General features: G+C 34.5%; 1 protein-coding gene across 2 annotated transcripts in view; it reads right to left on the bottom strand.

Annotated features, from left to right (window-relative positions):
* The window catches only part of BBS9 (Bardet-Biedl syndrome 9), a 311,284-nt gene that overhangs the window by 234,667 nt on the left and 48,988 nt on the right, over positions 1–27,629 (bottom strand). For both annotated transcript variants that reach the window (XM_037382871.1, XM_037382872.1), the window contains 8 exons: positions 18,366–18,547; positions 14,999–15,075; positions 12,641–12,694; positions 9,565–9,667; positions 8,698–8,802; positions 6,597–6,611; positions 3,750–3,890; positions 1,436–1,531 (listed from right to left, as the gene is read on the bottom strand). In XM_037382871.1, the coding sequence (XP_037238768.1) occupies positions 1,436–1,531; positions 3,750–3,890; positions 6,597–6,611; positions 8,698–8,802; positions 9,565–9,667; positions 12,641–12,694; positions 14,999–15,075; positions 18,366–18,547 (773 nt within the window). The remainder of the gene's footprint in view (positions 1–1,435; positions 1,532–3,749; positions 3,891–6,596; positions 6,612–8,697; positions 8,803–9,564; positions 9,668–12,640; positions 12,695–14,998; positions 15,076–18,365; positions 18,548–27,629) is intronic.

Genomic DNA, 27,629 nt, shown 5'->3' with positions numbered 1-27,629 from the left:
ATTACATAAACCCAAATTTGCCCCCTACACAGCATCAGATTTAGCAACTACACAAAACAAAGTCCAAATGAAAGATTTAAATTGGAATCCAGAAAAAAGTTATTTATTAATCCTTTAAATTCTTTAGCTTTCAGAGACTATCATTGCACATCTAGTTAGTTGAAACTATTTAAGATCTACTATTTAAACAAATATTAAAAACAAACCAACAATAAACCAGCATGCAAATAACGCACACACAAACTAATACAAATTGTTTTGAACCTTACAAGTGTAAATTGATTCTTGGTACAATGAAAGTTACTCTCCAGATTGTTTCTGTTTTTATCACATTTGATTACACCAGAAAATATACTAAATATTACCTCATAGCTCACAGCTGAAGCCACCAATATTTATATAATCCATCATGAATACTGATTTTTTAAACCAGGGAGGCAGATTATTTTTGTGTCAAAAGAATTCCACATCAACAAACTAGATTCTGATCTCACTCAAAACAGTTTTCATAAAGCATTCACACAGTGTTCCATTTGAACTCCCTGAAATGTGCAATAGGTATTCTAGTTTTTCAATTTGTCTGCTGTAGTAAATGAAGACTTTGTGCTCTGCTGGCAAGGAAAACGCTAAACACAATTGAATTTATTTGGTTCCAGTGCACATGCCAAGAAAGAGTTCAGTGAGTTGAGTAGTTGTACAGAGCAAGACCATAAACTCTCTGAAACAAAGAGAACCAATCTTTTTTAAAAAGAGAACAAACTCACAGGTGGTTGGAACATGACTACTTAATTCACAAACTGCTTTATACAACAGACACTGGACCAAATAACAGCATATCAACATGCACGTTCATACATTCTGTAAGCATAATATGAAGGATATTGAATCCCTAATCCTATACTTAAAGATATACAAGCATCTAAAGATACAGACAGGCATTCACTTAGATGTAGAGAAGCAAGTGAGTAGGGCCTGATGCCTAATTAATGTCAAGGATTACTGAAAGTCAGTGAAGAGTTAGAAACCTGCTTTTCAAACCCTTTCAAAATTTCCAGTAGATGACTACTTCTAAAAACAGGTAATGAAATACCTTTGAGGAAAAGAGGATTTCTTCCATTATTATAACAATCATATTAATTCATGAATAAAAACATTGCTAAAAACTTGAAGAAAATATAATTTCTTCAGAAAATTGTCACTGTAGTGTACTATATTTTGAGTATGGTTTTTGTGGTTAGTTATCTAATTTTGTGCCTGTCCTAGTAACATAATTAGATAGTTGAGAGGGGATAAGAAACAGTCAGTTAAGGCTTTGAAACTCCTGTGTTAATTCTCATGTAGCGATTATCCTTCTTTGTAACAATCCACATTCTCATTTTGTACATATTTTAACCGATGATCAGACTTCTTTTACATTAATACTAACAGCACTTACGTGACGTTTTTGAAGCAAGAAGAGTGGTTTTTGAACCAGTTAAAAACTGAAATCCCAGAACATTTGTCTGGTCATCCTCAGACGGATCAACAAAGTCTGAAAGAGAAAGTTAAATAGTTTTCTATAATTCAACGCTGCCATTTAACAAACCTCAAACCATAGCCAGGACAATATTAACCTTTGCACGTGCAATTTAGGAAAGGCAATCTGAATGAGCCTACTCCCCTTCTTAGGGCTCAGAAGTAAAGAACATCAGCAGTAGTTTGGTATACCCTCCCTTCATTCAGAGGTGGAAGCTGAGCCACACACTGCTGTTCGACCCCAGCCCGGAAACAAAAGGTAGATTTCTCAGAGGTTCAGTCTGTACCATCTAAAAAGAACTGTGATTAGTGTACAGCCCAAAGACTATCACCTTTTACCAGATGCAAGGCCATCTTTAATTCAGATATTTATGTGGAAATTATCATGAAAATGTTTTAGTGCATTCTCTTTTCAGCTTTCAGCAGAATGCAATAAACTTGTAGCTTACTAAAAGTAGCTACTCTGCAAAGTCCCATAAATGCCCACCTTTCTTTTCATTCCACGTAGTGGATCATACCAGGTTAAAAGGCCCAATTTAAGTAACATATTTCAAAAATAATTCCATGTCACCTCTCCTCCCAACTTTCCCCTAAAAATAAGGCAAAACAGGGAGTAGAAGAGATACGATTTTTATTGTGTATAACAAGAATCCAAAGTTCTCTCACAGATCATATCATAAACAGTATGCTTCACGTACACACACACCCCATCCACACCCATCACTGGAAACTGGATGAACAGACATGAGAAGATTTTAATACCTTCTTCTGGAACACATTAGGCCTATGATTTGCGTTATATTTTCAAAAATGCACCCCTACATTAAAAATAAAATATAATGCTCTATTTTGAAAGTATTATTGCTTAGCTGTAATGGAAAACTGTGATTAAAACCCAAAAATGTAGACCTTTGAAAAAAACATTTCTGTTTGAAGTATTACGCAGCACACCCATTTGAGAGAAAAGGTATCTTTAGCCTCCAAATGAAGAAAATTGTGCTACCAAAAACCCCAACCATCCCTACTCCACTGCTCTTAGACAAATGTATTATATAAGCTTTTCAAAAAGAGATGCAGCTCCAGCTTAAAAATATCATATTAAAGTTGTTGGCCCGTACAGCACTCAGAAAACTGTTCCAGAACCTTAGTCTTCTGAAGTTTAGAAACTTAATCACTGCCAGACTGAACTTATTCACAATCACTTTACAAACCCTGTTTATTCATTTCTTCTTGTGCTAATATGATCATCTAGATCCATGATACAGCCACAAAATATTTACTGAAGTCAACTGTATTCCCTTTCTTTGCCTGTGTTTTATTAAGCTAAATGAGTCACTTTCTTTTAATTCTCCTCTTCAAATCCCTAGATAATGTTCATAGCTTTTTTCTACACTTTTGAGTTTGAATTAATTTTTATTTAATATCAGCAACCAGCACTCAGTATGCCAGTGCATAGTAACATGATACTAATTTCCTGCATGGAAAAATTTTGTCTAATGCATGTTCAGTTCTTATTTGTTTGCTTATGATTGTACTACATTGTACCACAGAGTATTCCTGTGGTAACCTTCCACCTCCTCTCTCTCTTCCAAATTATGAGTACATAATTACAGCAGAAATTATTTTCATAACATTACACTTCAGAGTACTCAGTTTCATTCTTCTTTTTCCAGGCCTAAATGGCACCTAATTCCTCCTTCGTACCTTTTTGGTATTCTCCTGAATATAAAATGTAGCTCAGGTTTGCGCATCAGAAAATATCACCAAGTTACACGTCTTCTTTCTGGTCCAAGAAGGCTAATGAAATTATTAAATAAGATCAGCTCCAGACTGCTATATCAAGAACTCCACAAATCTTTCTTCCAAAGCAACTGTCCCCCTTACACACAACATCTACCATGTTTGCTTTGCCCTGTTTATTCTTTTTTTAATGAAAGCCCACATTTTCCCCATTACAAGACCGTTTGTGCAATTTTATGTAAAATGCTTTTCTGGATACGTAAAAACTCAGATCATCATGCCCACCATGTTAAAGAAATCTGCAGTTTTACCAGAGACAGATATACTAGCCCAGGTGGATTATTACAGAATTATTATGCCATCTTTTCTTTCAAAGTATACTTTTTTAACATTTTGACATTAGCTTTGTTAACTACCTCGTTACTTTCTGGAGACAAACAATCCTGTTGGAGTTCCTGACACATTTCCTATTACAGACATATGTAAAAACCTACCTGGGAAAATGGTGACAAAACTGATGGGAGGTTTATTGGTATCAATAGTTATCTTGTGGTTTGCTGCTTTTGAAGGTTGAGCTGGAAAGCAAATTAATCGCAAAGGCAGACTGAAGTTACACTCTGCAACTTTCGGTATTCCTACAATGAAAGAATACAGATTTATCTTTCATATCCATATTCTGAATACAAATTACTTCATATTGCTCTCCTCAAAGAGGTATAACAAGATATTTTTAATATTTTAATTAAGGAACATGTTAAAACAAAAACTATGTAAAATTCTCAATTTTTGTTAAAATTTCCACTGGAAGTACCTTTAAATTTTTTACCTTTTCAAGTAAAGTTTTTCAACTGTATGGGTTGAAAGTTATTAGCCAAATTTCTAAGACTTCTCTTAGGGGAAAAATGTTACTAGACAGCTTAGATTCAAACCTCTTGTCAAATCATTAGCTCCTTTGGCTGGCTGCTAATGCCTCCAAGTAACTATTCTGCAGCAGTTTGTAAAAACCAGAATTAGTGTAAAAGAAGCGGAAAGCTTAAGACTGGTCCTCAAAACTAGGATATCCCTGGTTTCCAAGGAAAATTCCTGAAAAAATACTTGACAATAAACCCATGACCTTTCCTGAATGATTCACTTCAACTGTATCTTCATCATCTGATGGGAAAATTAAAATATTCTCTTGAAAAAATAACACAAGTATCTTACTATTGAACTTGGATATGGAGACATCAACAGGAAAAAATTAGTGACAAAACTAGCCAAAAAGATTTTGAAATATTTTTCTATTTAAAACAAGATGTTTTTCTTCTTGTTTCAAACCAGCTGTTCCTAGATAGGCTGCTCTCAGCCTGCCTCATCATAAGCATAATTTTTCAATATCTCAGACAAAGGCCAAATTAAAACTAAACCAAAGAGTATCTGGCTTTGGAAGGGGACTGAGAGACAAATCTAGTTGACGAGTCCAAAACAACTATGTGTAAGAAAACCAAACCAAAGAGTTCCAACAATATTTATCACTACAGTGAAAAACTCTTGCTGGGAAAGCTTTTAGAATATTTCAGAATTTTAAATGGTAGTAAAGAAACACAAAGCAGTAGCAAAGTGCGGGAGCAAGAACTTCCTCAGTCCTTTGTTGTTGTCTAATAATACATCTGACTTCATCTAGAGTTGTGACACACTGCACAATATACAATTTTAGCACTGTAATATAGGAAAAAATGTGGAAAAAAACAGATTCTAATCTGAAACACAACAGAAGTTTTGTAACATTCTCTAATAAGTTAATACTAAAGGCATACTATGCACTCACCTGAGAAAACTAATACAAGTTACATGCACTGTAGGTACAATTTCACTTCCAAATTACTTAAGCATTCATCTTAATATTTGAAACATAACACTGATGTACATGATAAAAACATTAAAGCTCAATTCTCAAATTTAGGATGTTAAATATTCAGATAATTTATGCTTTTTCTGGTATTGATGACCCTGAATTTAACTAGTCCAATGCACCTCACTGCAACCCAAATAAATTTTGTCCCAGAAAATTCCACAAATTTTACTATGCTCCACAATATTTCCTTCAGTATCAGATTTCCATGTTGATTAGGAAATCCAAATCTTCATTTTTAGAATGTTACCCTTTCAAAACATGTACATTTATTTTTATATAATTTATTTATATATTTATTTTTAAATAATTTTTTAAATTATGTTGTATAGTATATACATACATATATATATATACATAGCAGAAATCTGCCACATGGTGACAGCTGCTCTGGCCAAGAGTAGTATTTTATTGAGATGGTTCAAGCATGTATTTCCTGCATGGCACCTCAAGGTCCCCTGAAATATCCAGAAACCAGAAAAGGAAGGGAACCATTAACAGAGTTACATACTTTTTTACTTCACTTGGTACGCTCATAAGAGTGTAAGTATTAAAAAACAAGACTCAAATATACATACATCTGTATGTATAACTTCTGTTTTCCTAAAAAACTGAAATAACCCTTTCAGTTGATCTCTAAATCTATGAAAAGCAACTTGTTTCCCCTCCACAAAACATGAGGGAATTTGTACTTAATATATATTTTTAAAGTCAGTAAAATATCTCCTAAAGGACTCTATCTTTTCAACAGATGTACACAACTACATTGCAAAACCACCCTTCTCTCTTTTTAGTCTACCTATATATAAACTAACTTTCCAGTCCTGTTTTGTCTTTTAAATTGTACCTTTTCCCAGTATCATATCTACCAGAACCCCAGCTATGTTTTGTGTTGCTGGTATTCTTAGAAAGCAACCCTTTAGCCTCAAATAAGATGTTTCCAATAGGAATTGAAATGAAGAGAGATTAAGTGACATCATTCTCAGAGCTACTCAGTCCACAGAGCATAGTATTAGCTATAAATCCTTAATATTTCAGTTGCACCAAAAAAGCTATAATTTAGCTGCCTAAGCTGAAACTTGGGAGTGGGGGGGAAGCTAAAACTATGGTAAAGAAAAAACATACAACTGCGTTTTCCATTTCCAGTCTCAAAGTACAAGGTTCTTAATACTTTACAAAATTCCTGTTACATATGAGAAAGTGTAACACACGTCACCAAGAAATGTCTTTATTACTTTCTATTTTTCCCATGGTAATTGTCTTCTTATGTCTAAGCCCCATTTTCTTTCCATTTTTTCAAATATTCACACCATCGTAGAATCAAACCAAGGATGATAAGAACTTATAGAAATAACAGGTGAAATAACAGCTCCCTTCCAAATCTGTTTTATTCAGCATATGCTGTCATTCATGAAACCATTCAAACTTTGCATGTTTTCCATTCACTCACCTTCAGGATTGAGCTCTACCATGTAATCAGCAATGGGACAAAAGAAAAAAGAAAAAAAAAGAATACATGAGATGCTACTCAAATAAGGAAAAAAGGTAATGTAGTAAGAGGTTTTAAAGAACTTAAGCCACATTTGTTAAGTAGACAATACATAAAGACATAATACTAGCCAAAAAACAGACATGAGGCTACATTCATCAATAGTACAATCCCATCCAGCTGACTGACTCCTTAACCTTCAGCTGTATGAAACCCACAGAGACACACTGAAGACTAAGTGGTCCACAAATATGGGTTTCTTAAAAACAAGAGGAAAAAGTCCCTACTCCAAGAAAATGAAGCCAGAAAAGCACATAATTTTTGCTTACTAGTATATTACACTTAAGGATTTTATTGCCTTGTACAAGTAACACTAGTATTTGTATGTAATTGAATAGAATTATCCCAGCTTAACAATTTAATTGAATATCCAAAACTTTAGCAGGATCTTAATTATGCTCCTTTATTTAGAAGTCTTTCAAATTCTACCATTAAAGCTAAGTTTTTAAAATTTCTTCTGCAGTTCCCCAGTTCTGTTAAACTTCATGTCTTCTAGGGAATTGCACATAAACAAACATACTTAAGATTCAAGATTCCTTTACTTCCTTAACCAAATGCTCACAAAACCCAACATAATATCTAAAATATAAGCGCAAGTTTAAGTTTTAAACTAGTATCACCTGAAAGATATAATACATTCATTTGCCAGTGAGAAATACCCTTTAATTTTGATACTCTGGTCTTGCAAAGCAAAATCACAGAAGCAAGAACAAAAAGCAAGCTTTCAAAATCAGAGGATCTGAGATATTCAGTAGTGTACTACCTACACAGTCATACCACAAAACCTGTCTAAACCCAACCGTAAGTCGGAAACTTATGAAGGTACAGCTTCTCATTCACAAGGAACAAGCAGAGTCACAATACAGGGGGAGTGAAGTTTGTACAAGCTGTTTGTGCAGGATCTCAAGGAAAAGGGAGAAGCATCCTTTTCTCTCCCACCTTCTGCACATATCTGCAAGTCTTGTCTAAAGAGGGTAAGATCAAGTTCTTTAAAAACATACGTTTCAGTTTTGTCTAGAAATAAACATTTCAGTCCTCACATAGTCTATACTATCTTTATAAGCACAATATTTCAAGTGAGAAGTGAAGTAAATGAAATAAAAGTGTCTACGTAGGATAAGGTACTCAAGATCCCCACCCTTCACAGAAGCCCTAACTCCACGTGCATTTCTTTGATGCCAGTCTACTCCATGTCACCCTTCCATCTGTGCCAGCACAACTCTGTCTTTGCACAGTGAACCAAAACAGCATATCTGGCTGAGAAATAACTGCTGATTGTGTGAGCACAACAGGCGAGGAGGTGCAAGAGCAAAGCCAAGCAGTGAGACATGAAAAACAGACAACTTAAATTGGTTTATGCCGCATAACTTAACATGGAACCCCTGCCTAAATACAGTTTCTCAGTAGCCTGACACATTCACAAGGCTGTGCATAGAAAACTCAGCTAATCAGTCTTCAGCTATGGATAGCAGGGTAAATTTATATATTCTATCACTAGGGTCATTAAGTTATTATAAAAAAGAATTACTCAGTTTCTGTTCCTTTGTGTTAGTTTATTTGTTTAGAATGAGTGTGTTCAACTGTCAAAAGGGATGTGAGGAATAATCACTCCCAGTATTTATTCAGATCTCCTCCTCTATGGGGAGGCAGTTACTGTCAAATTTCTTGGCAGCCCAGAAGGCTGAATAGTCATAAAGATGTAATTAACTTCTCCTATACCTGTCATTTAAAGAGCAGAACAGAAGCGAATTGATAGGACAGGATGGGAAAGCTTGTACAGCTGCTTCCCAAACCACAAGCATATGATTTTACCTCTGTAAGACCAATTACATAACTTAATGATGCTACATAAAATATTAACTAAAACTGACCACCAGACTAATACACATCACTTCTTTAATTACCACTGCCTTTGATATATAGCAAATGAGCATCTATAAGAAACTTATAAAGAAAAAGACCTCAAAAAAGGCAAATCAATCTGAAATCTCCAGTGACTTACCTGTTGGCCTATTGTATGAAACCAAACAATTTCCTTCGAGTTCTGATGGAGAACAATTCCCCTTCAAAAAGACAGACAGCATCACAGTTTCAGATGAATCTGGTTCTAAAAACAATACAAAATTAAATCTAGTGATAGGAGCATCCAAATGAAAGCAACATACTTTCTAGCACTTTGGGAAATACTCTACTAAATTATGATAGTTGTTTCCATCAGTTCACCTTTATCAAATCACTGGACATGCTTTCTTTAGTTCTGTAATTTGTAAAAGGCAAAATGCTCTCCCCCAGCTTGTAACTATCTTGAAGCATAACCAGTAAAGCAATTCAGCACACTGAACACAAATATCAAAAAAAGAGCACTTTTATATTGTGATTTTAATATTTTACAAAGCCATCAACACTTTGCTCCTGTCAGATGTTGAGAAAAAGTAAGAACTGTCCTTTCAGATGAGAGCAGCAGCCAGTAAAGCCCAGTTTCAATGGGGATCATTACCGCATATTGCAGGACAGAAATGATCTGCAGGCCCAACTGAGGCAGCAGGAAACAATTCTCTGGGCTTCAGCTCCCTTTAGTCTTCAAAGCAATCCCACCTGCAGCCATTACTCCATCATGAAGCTGCCACCCTGCCTCTCCTCACCTGCCATGCATCATACTGCAATCAAGGAAGCAACCTTCCTTTCTACTCTATCTTCCTCCACCAAGCAGTAATTAGAAGCTGCAGCGTGCAGGCAAGGCAAATTTGTAATTGCTTTAACTGCCATATATCAACAACAATCCACTTGATGGAGGCTGGACTGTATCTTTCAAACATCCTCAGAAAAAGTAATATGATACAATAGCTGTAATGGTACTATAATAGTTTACCTAAATCATCAAAGACGAACTGGTCACAGGTCACTGCTAATGGAGCTTGTACACATACTGCCAGGTTTGGTTTCTGCGCAGTCACTCTGCTCTGTATTGTTATCTAAATCAAGTGACATAAAGAAGTATTTAACAGAAGCAGCAAATTGATCTCTGTATAGCAGAAAACAAACATAACCAGCAAAAATATATGAAAAAATTGCAAAGAGCGATTCAGCAATAATATTTAAGAACTTCAAATTTCAACATCAAAAGCAGTATTTTCTTTTACAATTCTGATTTACTTACAGCCAATGATGGAACATAGTAACATGAAAGGCTGCAAAAACCTGAGGGGTTTTCTCATGTTCTTTGTGATTTTAACCCAAGACAAACTAATGCTAAAGCATAATGAAAAGGTTAAAATTTGACAGATGTCATGTGCATTTGTTCTGTTGTAAATAATAAAAAGTTGCCTCTTTCAGGTGACTGAAATAAAAAAAATAATAATAATAAAAACAAAGCTAACCAAAGAAATTACTTCCTTTAACTGCGAAAAGCAATGCATCGTCTTCTGAACAATTTCAGAGTCAAGTTCTACTTGTTTTTATACGGCAAAAAAATTCTAAAACTCCATTATAGGATACCCAGCACAACAACTCTACAGCTGATCTAACCATAAACCTGGAGTAGCCCTGGTTGCTTCTGTTGTAGGCAGTTACTTCTTGGCTATCAAAAGAATGTACTTAATTCAAATCTAAAATGAAAGTACAGGAGTGACTGAGATCTGAATGTGGTCTGCATATACACAGATCGTACCTGCTATTTATTATTATCTCTTTTGTATTGCTGTTCTACCAAGGAGTTCACTACAGACAGGTTAAATCAGTTTAGGAAAATGTTATTAGTTATAAAATGAGTCAAGTGATAGGAAGTTTAACAGAATTAACATCAACATTTATTTTGATTTAACAATATATTTGGGCTGCAAATAGGCACTCAGAACATCCATCGCTATTAATGCTAGAAAGGAAGAATCACGTCTACCTCTGCGTATACATGAGGTAAACTTTGCCCCGTTTTCTGAAGGCAGAATCTCGGTAAGATGAGCAATGAAGACTGAATCAACAGCTAAATGAGCTAAAAACATGAAGACATGAGGCTGCACACTTCAAAATTTGTCATCAAGACAGTGACATTTAAAGTTACTGGCAAACGTTACTTCAGTGCATTTCTCAATTATGTTTAGCTTTCTGCCACACATAAGAGCCTGAAGTGAAGAACCCTCTTACTCAGAAACTTTTGCCAAAAGTATCTAATTTTGTTAACTATTCTGATAGGCCTGTCATTAGTGCAAAAATAAATTTTAAAATTAGGTTTTTAATATGAAAATAAGTGTGACAAATTCTGGACTTTTTTTGGAGCATAATGCATTGCCTGCAGATGTTGCGGGTACAACAACCACCATTACAATGGCCAAATAATATTCATTAGTAACATATACCTACTTTGCAGAAGACATGCAAGGTATACATTTGCACTGGTTGCAGTTGTACAAATCAAGAAAATATTTAATTTTAAAATTTATCAGAATTGTTCTCAATTTGTCCAAATTCTGTGGTTAAGTTCAAATTAGTCTACCAAAAGTTATAACATGCAACCATAACGTACAACTGTTTCTTACTTACATAAGAACCAATGCTTATAACTTCATAAATATTAAAGAGTTGAATCCATTAATTAAAAGGAATTTTTCATCAACTGCAATTAATTAGAATGGAGACATATGAAGATCAGTTAAATTAAATTACCACAGGAAAAAATATCCTGGAAAAAACTGAATGCACAATAACCCCTACATTTACTATTTTTGTTTCATTAAAAGGTATAAGATTCATAAATAAGAAAACAATGGGAAATTCTAAAGTCTTCTGGTTTAAAAGCTTATGAAATATATAAACACATCCATGCTCATTTTAAACAGTGTTTGCCATTGGCCTTACAATAGCAATAATGAGCAGATGATGGAGAGCAATGGGAGTTACCTGTGTTCTCAATACTGAAATTACCACTCTCCAAAAATCAAATTTGATAATTATAATCACAATACTTTTCTCTGTAATAACTCACACAATATACTGGCTCCAACATAAATTAAAGGCTGATAAAGTCGTACCTTTCTGGAGGTAATTTAAATTTACGTTACACATTTTAAGGTACCCTTATATTCACAAATAGCCTTACTGAAAGTCCAATACTGTTCATCTGAACTTCTTTGAGGAAAACTATCACAGACTTTACCAGGATTAGGATATTATACTATATCGTTTTAGCATTTAAAAAATGCAGAAAAAGATGTTGGACCAAGTACAACTAAACCACATTAGTGTAAAGGAATTGGTTCAATAAACAGTCCAACTACTCTCTGAACTTTTCACTCAAGACAGAGGGAGAACTTGCAAGGTTCTCAAAAATAAGGCTCCACTGATATTCCTAGAAGATCCTCCCAAACCCAGAAATAAAAATCATGACCCTTTTTTGGCAATACTAAGAAATACACTGGCATACACATGCACGTGCCAGCACTCATACATACTTTCTTTAGGATCAGTTACAGGCAGCAGCTCTCATGGAGGACTGAAATAATGTCAATTTTCAAACTAGATTTTCCTAGATTTTCTTTTCAGTAGCAAAAACTATGAAAGTCTTTACAAAAGAAAGTCCATTTCTGCATATTGACAACTAAAAAGGCAGCTAAAGATAACAAAATTCACATTTCAAGTAACCAAACATTGCCTTCGAAAAGTGTTGGAAAAAATATTCTTGTAACTTCAAAAACAACTTCATTCCATCCTAATAATGTTTTTGTGTCTGCTTCTTGATAAGCCTATCAAAAATGAAACTCCAATTACTTTCTAACTTCAGCAGAAGGCTTGTTAGAATGACACCTTCTCATACTAAGAAGAACAAGAATTAACTACGTGTTGCATTTCAAATTTTACTCATTTTCATGATCTAAGTGAAAGACACTAAGTAACAGGTTTGTTAAAATTTGCCACCACTATTTGAATGCTACTGTTTGAGTTAGGCACAGTACCTTTACTGTGACTGATGGTACTGACTCTGCTTTTACCTCACTGTCAATGGCTTGCTGTGAAGAAAAAGATGAAAACAGAGCAAATTCAATATTACACATGAATGACTGAACACAATAAATCCAATATTACATTCCTACCATCAACTTGGTAAACAGGGAATTAATGGTAAAGGACTTATCATTCCTGTGACAGATTAAAATACACAAAATACATTTCTGAGTTCCTTCTGAAAATGTAAAGCCTCTGTTTGAAATTGCCTGCAAAAGGGATAGCAAAAGGTCATGAATGCTGTGTATATAAGAAACTAATACACTCTGATGTATATATGAATATTTCAAAACTGTTTTGTTTGGCACACTACTTTCCTCTGTGTATTTACTTAAATTCTGAAAATACCTTCTGTTATTCAGTAGGGAAAGGCGACTTCCAATCTGGCAATGTGTTACATACACACCATAGTACGTACCATGAAATCATCATACAGTATCTTAAAATCCAAAATGTATTTTGAAATTCAAAAGAAAATTGTAGTAAACATCTTGCTACTGCTAATTTCTATTTCAATAGGCAATTCCATCTAACTCAAAATTCATCTTGATCTTGCAGTCTATTTTACTATCATATTTTATGCTTACTTTTCATTTTGAAACAGGCAAGTCCCTACAGTTTCAGAAAACATTTCTGCTCGTTTAGGTTTTTTTTATTTTAAAGACTTCACTTCTACTATAATACCGAATTACTGACTTGAACTTATAACTTCTCATGATAAAAAGAGTAAACTAAGAACAATCTGATGCCCTTTACCCACCCTCCTTTTCGCCCCACCATGCCAGTCCACACCTGCAAAGTTCCTAAGCAGTCAGGAAGCTGGTAGGCATTCTAGGTTCTAGAAATAAGACTTTCATTTGTACATTGTATATCTTCTTCAGATAAAAATCAGATAGTTACTTTCATACTGGCTTGTCATGCCCACTGTCTCTGGTGAGCAGTGGTTGATCCTGAAGCAATAGCAGGGGTGCAAAGAGATTGATCCTTACCATACTCAACTTCCAGAAATCAACTGCACTTTGTGGATCAGAGGCCATACACAGGAGGTGGTGGGTGTTAAATAACCATAGTGGTCCTCCACTTGCTTATCTAATCCATTTTAATATATCTATATCCTCTTTGCTTTTACCACACACATCATTATTTCGAACTGTGCAGAAGTCATATCTGCAAGCCTGTAGTTTGCAAGATCACTGCAGAAGCCCTAAAATTGTTCTCACATTTGCTGTATTGATCCTTCCCCATGAACCATCCCATCAGATTTTTCCTTTCTAGATGGCTACTGACAGAACTGCCAGAAAAGCTGACCACACAGGAAGCTAAAATATATGGACAGCCTTGGGAAATAAAGATTCAAGGCTGTGGTTTTATTGATATATTGAGTTACCTATATAAGAAACAGGCCATTTGCATCTGGAAGGTTGAGCGAATAAGCACAGCAGCATTAGAGCATTCTGTGGACCTAACAGTTCTGAAGTGTTCTGAGCAGACTATTGCAGCTAGCCAAGACTGTGTCACACCATCCTTTTTTCAGCAGACAAGTGCTAGGACACTAGCATAAATTACAGAGAGGTGTCTTTATCAAAGAGTAATAGTAGTAGAGGTAGCAGCAGTAATCATAACAGAATTTAAATAAATACATCAAATATATATGTAAAAGTATTAAAAAACAGGTCCTTGTGTATTTTTTTAAACAGTAAGTAGCCCTGAAAATCACTTTTGCAGAAATTTGTGGCCAGAAATGACTAATTATACATGTTCTAGTACAATTAGTATGTTCTGCAATGTTTAAGTGAAAAGTTTTAAGAGACAATATAAGCTCTCTTGAATCTTAATTTTCACAAACTACATGTATATACAAGATGAATTTAGGCTGCCACATCAGAGAATATTCAATGATGCCTTACCAGAGAGAGACCATTTGTTACAATGCATGTTTCAGTGGTTCCCCTATTCTATCTTTAAAAGATACACAGCGTAACACTTGGCTGTTGCCACCCCATTATTAACTGCTCACCATTACAAATTCTAACCTCTACAAAGCTATTCCAGATCCTAAGTTCTTGCTCACTTATGTTTGCTTAGCCAAGAACCTAAATGTCCCCAGCAGACGATACTAAATGATTTTCATAATTCTAGTTAAAATCATTAACAAAAGTGCATTTTAATTGATGGAAAAATGGGGGCTATGCAGAAGCTCAGTCCCACAAATATAAATATGTAGTAGTCACTATCCATGATCAAGCATTATTTACTTATGTATGAAACCAATGTTTTCAGAGTAATTTCTTTTTTATACAGGTACATACTGATTCTGCATCCAGATCTGGTGAAACTTCTGCTGTGACAATTACATCTCTGTGTTTTTCAGATTTGGGCAAAATATCTGAAAGAAAAATAAAAAGTAAATCAGCTCTTCTTTAAGAAACATGCAGTTCACATTTCAAAAAATAATACAATTTCAACAGCATCAAGTTTCAGACTTACATCATTACACGTACTAGTGTAAAGGAAAAAAATTACAATGCATATGATTTTTGATGAAAGAGATGTCCCAATTTTATAAAATTCTACAGACAACCTAAACTTGGGGTTTAGACGCATTCTGTAACAAGATTTTATACCTACTATCCATTATGTTCAGAGACTGTAAGGAATTTTTAAACTTTTGTCCTCACATGCATATACTAATATACCTACAATAAACAACTATTTCCAAAATACACACCACACATCTCATGGATTTTTCATCTAAATAATTTGATGTGAGACACAAAGTGCCTAATAGACTAAAATTAATATAGATTTTAGAAGTTCCTTTTCATAAGAAGGAATATGGAAGTTTTATGTACAGAACATTATATGGGGCTTGGTTACAATACATTTACCTGATGATTTCCAGGACTGTCAACATACAAGGCAAAGAATGCTACAAAATCATTCACATTCATGATATAAAACCTGATGCAGATTCACATACATAAAAAAAATGTAAAGATTAAAAGCTAGGCACTTAAAAACCATGAGGGATCACATAATCTGCTCTTAAGAGCCCAGAAACAAGCTCTAAGGTATTTGTGTTTTTCTGAAATATATTAGAAAAAGAAATCCAAACAGGAAATGTAAAGTTCCTGAAGTAGCAAACAGTAGACTTAATGTAAGGTAATGTGTTAAATTGCACCATTAATTGAATAATTGAGAGCATGAGCACATTCAGAAAGCTGCAAGAGTTTCATTACACATAGGGTCATGCAAGTGACCCAGAACTAGTAGGCAGCACATTATCTCTTTCTAACAAGAGGATCAAGGGAAAATATTTTGATGAAGACAGAAAATAGGTGTTTATTTCCTCCTGCTCAGAAAGAAATGCTTCCCTTTAATAGAAAAATATGTTCTTCCAATACCACCTACTAAAGAAGCTTAGGCCTGTTTCATACTGCCGCAATTGCACACAACTGGTTCTGCCAATCACACATAGCTCAGCACAATCCATTCCACTTGTACAGATAAGAAAATATCTTCCTTTTCCATCCCTTCCTAACCATTTCTCTTCAGGTTACTTCTTCAAGCAAACTATGATGCAACCTCTGTCATACAGTCATTTTTCTACTAGAAATAGGACAGATATCACAACCAACGTTTACATATAAGCATCAGCTTTTCGTTACTATTAAACTGAGCCAAAACACCTATGTTTAATCACTTATGTCATCCAGACTGATGCAAGTAACATTAGATTTAAGTTAGTATAACAGTTAAGATTTTAAAATATTTCCTCGGTTTATAATGTAAATCCTTATTCTTCAAAATGTATAAAACAGCTTAAGTTCAACAGTTTAATGGTCAGCACTGGACAGAAATACAAGACATTTATGGAAACAACTACTCTAAGGAGGTTTTTTTTATATGATGATCTAATTCTAAATACCTTCCATGTTTGGAATTCAAAATGAAACAAGAAAAATTACTTCCATATAAGGGTAGATATTTTCAAAACAACACAAGCTCTTACTGCACAAATGTGAATCCAAAAGACAGACGAGTCAATGGCTCATTTTAAAGATCATACTTGTGATTAACTTCATGGTGACCAATGTTCAGAAGTGTTTTGTATTCAACCAGAGATGATTAGCAGTGTTTTTAAGACTTTAGCTAAAGTTCTAAGAAATAAAGCCAAAATAAAGCAAAGCAAAAGATGCAAAATTGAAAGGCATTTTTCCTAAGTAAAATATTTTGTTGTAAAAAAGGTTTTCTCACAAGTTTCACGTCCAGTTAAAGCCAAACACAACATCATGAGAGCATCTCCACAATGAAAAGAGCATTCATAAAAACTCATCTGAAAACACCACTGTAACACCTTAGATCAGTTTAGAAAGATTGAGGAAGAAAAAGAATTAAGAAAAGGATAGAATGGGGAAAAGACCAACAATATTCACAGTAAACTTGTCAATCATACCATGACAGTAATTAGAAAAGCTCTAAAGGACAGCTACATTTCCTTTCGCTCTCTATCTTCCACACAGTATGTTAAAACTAACAAACCGAAATCAATTCACTTCGAAAGGATTTATTCTTACCATCATGCTTTTCTTTCCTTTGGTTATGATGGCCAGACAAAATTGTCAAACACTTATAAAGAAGGGCTGCCTTCAAAAATCAATGGAATTTACCCACATCTATATGTTTAAATAACCAATTACTGGATTTGTAACATTAAAAAGCTCATATTAGTCGATCACAATAATGGACAAAGTTATATGCAATTACAAAAAAAAAGAAATCTTGGATTTGTAGAATCAAGCTCACTATTGCAGATACATATTTCTTATTTTCTAAGGATTTCAGCTGTCAGCTTTTTCACTTTTTCACACAGAAAGCCACGCCTATTTCTTTAGCGTATTTTAATCTCATGCTAACTATCATCAGGAAAAGATTTTAATTGGTTCTTTCTATTAATTTAAGATTTTTCCATAGTTTCCTGTAAAATCACATGCTTCCAATTCCCTGTGCAAGTCAGATACACTGTTTAAACACTCAGTTATGAAAACACAAACTTTGAAGGAACTCTCTAGAAATTATGTCCCACCCTTGACCAAAGCAATGCAAGTTATTAGCAATGCATGTAAATTCCAGAATTTATCAGGATCAGTCATTTGGGGTTGGATATCTCTCACCATATTCTTCAAATACAATCACTTTTGAAAGCAACAGAAAAGTTGTTTTAACAAAAGTAATTCTTTGTTAATTGCATGACTTAAGAAGCCATTTGTAATAATACAACTTAATTTGACAATACTTTTTCTCTCTTTGAAGCTTAAGTACATCAGACTGTTGCTGTAAAGCTCATTTTATTGCCTTTGGGTAGTACACGCACTGTCAGTTTTTTCTCTGACCCTTGCCCTAGTAAGAATTATCTGCAACCTGACATAAATATCTTGAAATTTCCAACAGGCATTACAAAAATACAAAGAAAAAGCTTTGTACCCAAGGGCCTTACAGTCTAGGATTTTGCTTGTACATTTTTTTATTAAAATCTAAACTTTATTAAAAGCTACATTTCCTACATGAAATTTAATTATGGTTTAAGTATAAAATATTTTAGTTTATTTTCAAAGTGTTAAAAGGAAAGTCAGGTGGTTAGAAGTACATACAACTACAGGAAAGAGAGAAGCATACCTTGTGTTTTTGTGGCTTCCTTGATGATTTTCTGAAGCTTTTTCATTTCAGCATCAAGTTCTTCATAGTTTATTTCCCTAGAATCAACCTTAGGAGCCTGGAAGAGTGAAGGATCAGTTCCAAGGTAGGAACACTGAAGATGCCCATCATCACTGAGAGTGACTATAACACCCTTCAAGTCTCTGCATTAAAAAAAATAGAGCTCATTGAGAAATGGGGAAGAATCACAGCAGCAATAACGTTGAATTTATACTGCTTCTATCATCCCATCTACAAATATAATAGAACTTCCTGTTTTTACTGAGATTCTTTGACCAAACGAAAACAACAATATTTATTCTTTAATTCAGATATGTTTATTAATATTACTCCTAGTTATTGCAATCACACCTAAAAACCAATCTGTGCTAGACAGATGACTAAAACATCACCCAAATATCTCAGAATCTGTATAATCAAGACAAGTGAAAGAAAGGATCAGAGCAAACAAGCTGAGTAGACAGTACAATTGTAACATTTTTATTCACAAATTGTTACTTAAGTTTTTTGAAGTATGGATACTTTAGGTTGGTATGCAGGAAGAGTAATTAGCTAAATGGAACATCAAGTAAGGGAAGGGAAAGGATGCATTAGAAGAAATCACAAATGGATAGAATACGTTCACAGTGAAGACAGCAGTAGGACTTTGATGGTATCAGTAGCTCCCCATATCCATTCTTTGGCTGCTACTGCAACTACTGTGCTCAGTTCAAATCCTGGCTACCTCTTCCCCACAGTATCTTTCTGAAAGGAAGCCACATGGATTTAGAACATTCCCCTTACACCACTCTGTATCGATACAAATGAGTGTTTTATTAGCTACACTATAGTCTCTCTTCTCTCGAGGGAACAGTACTTAATTGAACTTATTCCTATAAGAATCTCACTCATTTTGTTTATCTGATCATGTACCGTGCAAATGCAAGATTTAGGAAACTATTTAACAATTTATTTTGTTAACATAACAAAATTTAACATATTTTGTTAAATAACAATTTAACAACAGGGAGTACTGCCAACATTTTGCTTAATTTGAAGGTTACCTCTATACAGAAGAGGAACTAAACAGTAAAGAAAGACTAGCACAGATGCCGATGTTAACAGCAAAAGTTATGAGACAGAGAACTTTCCATTTATTTTTTATTAAAAAAATTAAAAGCTTTCATAGCTTTTTCAAAAGATCATGTATTTATTTTCATAATCATGAGGTGACACGTTCATGACAGTAATTTGCTCTTATTCCATACTTAGAATATCTCATAGCAAGCACTACCTTTTAAACAAATACGATTGTCATATAAAGCCAAGACAAATTTCTTAGATATAAATCTCAATTTTTATCAGAAAGCCTAATTCACTATCCCACTAATTAAACCTATGTAAAACATTTAACTTATATGTGTTCAAGCTATAATTCATAAAGAATTAACAAAAATTATTTTAACTTACATATGCTGATACCTTTCAAGCACCTCCTCTGGTACAATCCTCATTAAAAAACAGGTAGCTATATAAAAAGATAAAATTCTTTCTGGTTTCCTATATTGTCTTGTAGCATCGCTCCAGTACACACAGACAAGAAATCTTATTCCAAATTTTTCCAGGGTAATAGCAATTATGAAGGCAAACAGGTATCACAGATTAATTTGGATAACTGATGGCCCAATGGGACAGGCCAAAATGCTCTTTTACAGAACACTAAGGCCACAATCCAGTGTTGGTTTCAAAACTACAATCAAATACTCTGGAAAAACTATGCTGCAACAGAGATCATCTGAACTCTGTACAGTTATATTATAACTGCATACAGAAATTAAGACCCCACTGGCCACTATACAAATAAGTATTTGCACAGGTAAGTTTGAGCTTTCTCTTCCTACAGAAAGTGATTTTTACTCAGTGAATGAAATAAATCTGCTGGTTGACCTGTGAATGAATGGTTAGGGGTTTTTTTTGGACAACAGGTATCTCCAGTTAGTCCTTCGCTGCAGGTGGAACACACAAATCTGAGCTGCCTTCTGGAACAGAACACACACACCAGGGATCAAAACACACTGTTGTCCTTATCTATTACATAAGCTCATCTTAAACGGAAACAGTCTTGTCTTTTCGGACTACTGCTCCTATTGCCACAGAAAAGCTTCTAGCTACCGCGGCAATTTTTAACATATATTAGCATTCACTACAAAAACTAAGAAAACTGTAATAGCAAGCTGTGTTTGTGAGCACCATAAGGCTGGATATGCCAAGCCTCTCCCAACAAATACTTTAAGAAAAGAAAGTAGAAGACAATACCGATTTTCATTTTAAATATCCAGTACCTGTTAGCAACAGTCCAGTGAATGTGATGGCCTATTTGTGACCTGTAAGCTTGAGGGTTGCATCCATTATTTCTGACAAATTGTAAACTCTCAAGTCAAAGTGAGAGCAAGAAGAACTAAGCAAGAGTCCTGGTTTCTCTGGCTGCTTGAATATTTGTTGCTGACTGTAGTTGATTTTCTTGCACAGGACTGAGCCTGTTGGGCTTACATGCAGAACCGCTCATCCCAGTTTCCTTATGTCCAAAAAACTCTGTAGAACACATATCTGTGCAACATTCACAGAATTCTGGATGGCACATGGAATAAATACATTGGGCTGACCTTGAGATCCGTATACCGACAAAGCAAGGAGACAGACTATTGTGAATACTTGGGTCTTGGTAAGGTTATGCAAATAACACCTAATGTATAGGGTTACTTTAATGCTTGCCAAGTGTTTGCAAAGACTTTTGCTACACTGGCCATGGGCACAGTAAGTCTTTAAAAAAGGGATATTGTTGAAGCAGATGCTACCATACTATCAAATACACTGCCCCAGTGTATTTGGTAGCAAACAAACTTTGCTATTTAGTTAAGCAAACAATGAAGTTACTAATAAATAAAAAAATTAAAATGGGACAACAGAAACTGCATCATGAGCTTGTTCCACAACCAAGGAAAGAAAACTGACACCTGAAAATGAGACAATTTGGAAAATTCTCCAGCAATGGCTTTGGACCATCTTAAAATTTCTTTCCAGTTAAGCTAAGAAGGAAAGATCTGTGAGAACATCTGAATGTAAATCAAAGGGCAGGAAAAAAAAACATAGCTACACTGTTAGCAATAAATCTTTGAAGATATACTACTACAGTATAATAGATTCAAAACTGGTTTGTAAATACAGTCCTTCCTACATATCTTTAAGTTGGCAGTCATCTGCAGATAATCAGACCACCAAACAAAATTAACTCCGACCCGTGAGGTGATTCTCCTATATGAATTACACTTTTCTTACTTCTGAGTTTATGTCAGCATTACAGAATGCACATTCAAAACCTCCGTCTTAAAATAAACTCATTTCAACCAACTTTCCTGTTAGTCATGACATCCTTTAAGTCCGCACTAGCTCAAAGACAAAAGCACTGGTTTAAGCAAGCAGCATTACAAATGACACTTTTCCTTTGCTTCAGTTACTTTTTGCTGGGTTCTAAGAAGATTGTTCAACATGAAACATAATACAAAAATGAAACAGCCTTTTTCAGTAATCTTTCCTTGTTAAAGTTGTCCATGAATTTGTACATCAATAGAAACAACAAGAAAAATTTGGGTAACCATTATAACATGTGATTTATAATACATTAATTTCTCTATTGGAATGTTTGTCAGCCAGTCAAGACTGCTTTATTCTCTCAAGCTTTTATAACTGTGGTTAAAGACAGCAAGGGGAGGGGAAGCATATTAGTAGTTTCCCTACAGCTACTGCAGTCATACAATATTCCTGCAAATACCATTACTTCATTTGGCACATTTTGCACACAATCTGGAATTTCAATTACTTGTTAAATTTCTTTTATTGTAAACTATTTTTTTACTATATATCACACAATAGTCAGAGTAATAACAAATCTAAGGGGACACTTTAACAGTAAGGAACTCAAAGTATGAAACAAATTATTCTGGTATCTAAAATAACTTTACAGTACAAAGCAACTCCTACACACATATGGTAATAATTTTTAAAACTATCTTTTATTGGATTCTGGGTAATAATAATGGCATATGCTTTTTGTAGGTCTTCTCTTACAAAACAAATTGCTCACAACATAATTCTTGAAGAAATTAAAATGCTTTGCATGTTTCCAGTTATATAATACCAAACTGATTACTCAAGCAATTGACTTAGAAGTTGAATCTGTAATTCTGAGTTCCACTTGAATGACACAAGCTAAGCCTTGAGTTCTACTTGAATGACACAAGGTAAGCCTTGGACAACTCTTAGGACAAGGTCTGGTTATTGACACTGTTTACATCTTTATTTATATTTATAACAGCACATAAAATTATACCTCAATTGCAGAAGTAGTCTTAATTGATATTACTCATATCAATCATTTTAGAAAATTAGATCTCTGCAATACTATTTTCAGTCCCTTATTGATAATGTACTATTTATAAAATACTAAATTAAGAAACTAATTCCTGAATTGTGCTGAAGCATTTTGAATCTAATTCTCTCTTCATTTTATCATCCTCTGAAGAAATTACATGCAAAAGCATAACTACAATAGCACTTTTAAGTTTAGTGCTTTGGAAAAACCAAATTGTTATAAGTCTCACTACCATTTCAATGTCATTTTAGCTGTAACTGTGTGAAATATTTCATAAAATGCTGAAGGAAGATCAGACTAGGAGTAATAAATTACAAGAATTTTCTAACATGAATTAATGAGAGCAAAAATCAAAAGCCCATCTTACTCTTATTTAACACACACTCCAAAATCAGACCTTCCGCTGAGTACTTTAAGTATACATGGTGCAACTCATTGCCAACTACAACCAATTTTTAACTGGTTTTGGGTATCTGTGGAGCACCCTCAAAGCTCCTTTGAGCATCCCTTCCTCATTAAAAAAAATATTTTTGGTCAACTTTACATCAAAAGTAATACTTGTAAGACTTCCTCATTCTGCTATTACACATGAAAACAGGCCATCTGCTCTCGGAAACTAAAACCTTTTAGGGCTATTTATGTTATATATATAATATGCTCTGCATATTCTGCAGAGGACATGCAAACAATGTAAATATAGCGTTCAATTATAATTGTTCAACAATACATAATTATATTGAATATCATTACGTGGTAAATAATTTGTGCTGTTACATTACAGAAGAGTGCTAATGTTTCCCACTTATGTGATAGTTTAGGATTGCTGATCTTAACAGAAAACCACTTAACAAATCTAGTTAAAAAAATAATGAGATATATGTAAAAGGAAGAGGGAAACAAAACGATTTTGTCTTGATAACCAGTGGAAAAACAGTTAAAAAGAGAGAACTTATGTCTAGAACAACAGGTGAACACCTATCCCCTCTTATAAGCACTGAAATCCACTGAGAGTCAGAACTGAATAAAACCTGCAGTTGGCCAAAGTGATACCATTTTTGACACTTGAAGGATTCTCCAGGTTCCAGGTCTTGCAAAGTATTTTCACTCTTTTTACTTGGTAGTGAAGACATTTTCACCAGCACCTTTACATGGTGACACCATACCACAAAACAACAGTCTAGTGCCTTACTGAACAACAAATTCAGACACGTCCCTAGCTTGTGTAGTTTTCTCTTTGAAAGACACTTTTTGCCTTAATATGCCAAACACCATCCAGTGATCAAATAAAAAGGAGCATCTTCTGTCAAACAATAAAATTTAAAAAGCAATGGAAATTAATTGGTTTTACTTTTACTGTCAAGTTAATACAAAAGTTTGGGTCAGGGGTCTTTTCTGCCAGACCACTACTGCCATCTGCGGGGCAGCACAACAAGGCTTGTGCAGGCAAGCCAAGCAGCAGAGCTCTCACACAGAATAGCCTTAAAAGATATCATATCACATCAAATGAAGCAGGTTGGTGGTTGTTTTGTTGTGGGTTTTTTTTTGTAATAGGGTCAATATAATAGCTTGACAATTTAGATGTAAGTGTATCTTAACAGGTTAAGATTTAAAGATGCATTCAGAGGGACAGACATCCATGCATGACATCAACTTCTGATTCCTTCAGGCAGGGAACACGCATACTAGTATAGGCAGGCTAGACATGTGATTTAAGCTCATGCTACAAATTACACATAAAATTAATTTTTATCTGAAGGATTAAAAAACTTAGTTTCATGTTGTTTAAAATATAAAATCAAAACCATTTCAAAACCAGTGAAAGTTTTATTAAAAACTAAAGTAGCCAGCAATACAAGATGCAGGTTTATATTAAAATTAGTATTTGTCACAAGTAGAATAAAAACAGTATATTCAGGGTGATGACAGAGGCCTCCAGAAATATATGATCTTGCTTTAGGCAAAAAAATGTAAAAAGCTCTGAAGTATAATATATTCCAGGAAAAGTTCACAACTTCCACATTGCACTATTTATTATCACAGTTCCACATCTGACACTTACTGGCATCATCTGAATTGAAAATGTGAGGACTGATAAGAAAACTAAATAAGAATGCAGCCCCTGGGTCAGAGCTCCAAATAACAAGAAACAAGAGAAACTACATTATGATTGCATTTATGACAGTACCAGTGATAGCAGTAAGAAAGAAATCAAGACCTGCTGTGACATACCTAAAACTTCTCCATGCTTCATTCTCTGTCAAGAGCTACGTGAAGTAATACATATTTTTTCATTTGCATCTCCTTCACCTGAAGTCTAAAATCTGTTTCAAGGCCAAACTCGCTCACTGGCAAGACAGGTATACAGCTTCCAAAGGCTCAAAGGCTATACCAAAAGGTAGCAGCTAAGCATTGTGATTATAGGATATGGCGGGTCTCAAAAGTTTATCCTTCATCTAAACCTTCTGTTCTCCCACTTGAAGATAATGGTTAGAGTCCATTTCACTCCAAGCAAGCTGGAGAGGCCCCTAGCACCTCTGCTTCTGACTAAATAAGCACAAGGTGTTACACTGATAAGATTTATACTCTAGTAAAGTTTATTGGTTTAGATAAAGCTTATTCTTAACTGTCACAAGGAAAACTAGACAGACTACAAAGAGGCTAACAAGAATAACCATGATGTGTCTTTACCACAGATTTATTCTGAAAGGATTGAATAATTACATAACTCTAAAAACATTCAACTCCAATTAATCTCCATCTCTTTCTCCTCACAGTGTAACAGTGATATGCCTGCAAGCTTCAAAATTCACCAGCATTTCAGGCAGGAAAAAGTGCATACACTGTTACTTTTAACAATACTTACCATTGTCCCTTCACCTTGTTTTGTAAAGAGCAAAGCTGTTCTTTAAAAGCATCTCTGGCACTTCGCACTGCCAGCTGACTCTCATCTCCATACATTAACATAAATGTCCCACCTACTGGTCCTTGTATGAAAAAAAGTCTTTCATGTTCATAGCATAATAATCAAGACCTTCAAAATCAACAGCCTTAGACTGTTCATAGTAACGGTTTTTCAAACAAGATGTCCAGCGCTTCCATGGGCACAGCAAGTGTCACAATAGTTCCATAAACTCCAGCCTACCTCAATAACCAACTCCAAGACTGAGTTCAGAACCTAATACACATATATATATACACACACACACACACTGTACTCCGTCACAACATGAACATGCACAGAAAAATTGCAGGTTGACCACAAAAACCCAGGCTATTTGTTTAAAAGTATTTTATTTTCAGTACTAGAGGGGGAGTAACTTGTTCTTGAGTAGTTAGAATTTACACTTCCAAGGCTTTCTCTAGAACCACGAGGGTAGGAATATTTTAAGTGTTATTCTAAAGTAGGTTGAAACACTTACAAAATCATATGACTGTAAAAAGTAGGCTTTTTGAAAAAGCAACTAAGTGACATGTAATAAAATTAGGAGAACTGGCAATATGGGCATGTGCTTAGTATCATACAGTAAATATAATTCAAAACTAACGTGCTAGAAAGCCCAGTCATGAATCACAGTATATGCAGGGCATAGTATTTGGCATATCTATGTCTTTTGCAGGATCAGAATCCTACTAAGATAAAAGAAATACAATCACATTCATATTTTGTGGCTAAGCTACACACATTAACGTTATTTCTTTAAAAAGCCTTTAAAAAGAGTAATGTTTTATGTTGCCATCTCTTGACAATCCAGTGGCAATTTACTGATGAAAAACAAATACAATTATTTTTTTTCCCCCTCCATAAAAACATTTCTTTAAAATGCAGTTATGGTTAAGTAGAAAGATTCTAGAATTCTCTGCACTTAACTTCTCTGATCAGGCAACATTCTTACAGAACACTCAAATAAAAATTTATATATATTCATATGTAACTGAACGGTTCATACTGTGCGTCATAACTGGCATTGATTCTATTACAGTATTACTGTACAGAAAAGGGAAAAATCTTTCAATAAACTATAAAGTTTTATTCCTGCAGTTTTCTTTCCATAAAACCATGTAATAAGTGCTAAGTTTTGCTGGGTTTATATGTAAGTTTTGCCATTTTTATACGGTGATTCTTTAACAGTTGTGGTAGCTGCGGTGATGTCAGTTATAATAAGGAATAACAGATGGGCTGGAATGAAGAACAAAGTATTTTCAAGCATTTGGATAGCTAAAAAATTCAATGAGAGGGGTTTCATTTTGACTCCACCTACTATTAACCTAGATGTGATTGCACTTTTACACCTTATATACTTAATTCAACTACAATACTTCTTCATAATTTTTCCAGTTAAATTCAGTTCCTCTTGCCTTTCTACTGTTTGGAGAGCCCAGCTACACAAAGTACATTCATCTAACCACCCAATGTACTATGATTCTGTGCCAGAGCACAAGTTTTAATTTCAAGTTCGTATTTGGACCAGGCCAGTATTTTCTCACTTGCAAACTGATCGTAGATTTTAGTTTTCTTTAACAAATACTGGAAGCTAAAACTTCATAAAGGACATTTTCAACCAATGGCTACACACCAGAGCTCTGAACTCCCATCTTTTGATTCACATACCTCATTTAAATTAAATTGATCATTCTGTTGGGCTACATATGAGTTCAAACCTGGGACTTAGTATTTAAAGTCTTTGTTTTGACACAAAATTAAGTGATGTTCTTTTATTTATGGAGACATGTTGCTGAATCAGAGACTTCAGATATAAACTTATTCAGATAAAGTGCCATGAAGTTACAAACATGTTAACTATGTCAGGCTCAAACTA

This window comes from Falco rusticolus, chromosome 4 (genome assembly GCF_015220075.1).
Source record: "Falco rusticolus isolate bFalRus1 chromosome 4, bFalRus1.pri, whole genome shotgun sequence".
In the NCBI taxonomy this organism is placed as follows: domain Eukaryota; kingdom Metazoa; phylum Chordata; class Aves; order Falconiformes; family Falconidae; genus Falco; species Falco rusticolus.
The sequence above is the reverse complement of the archived record's forward strand: the minus strand, read 5'-3'. Positions and strand labels throughout refer to the sequence as shown.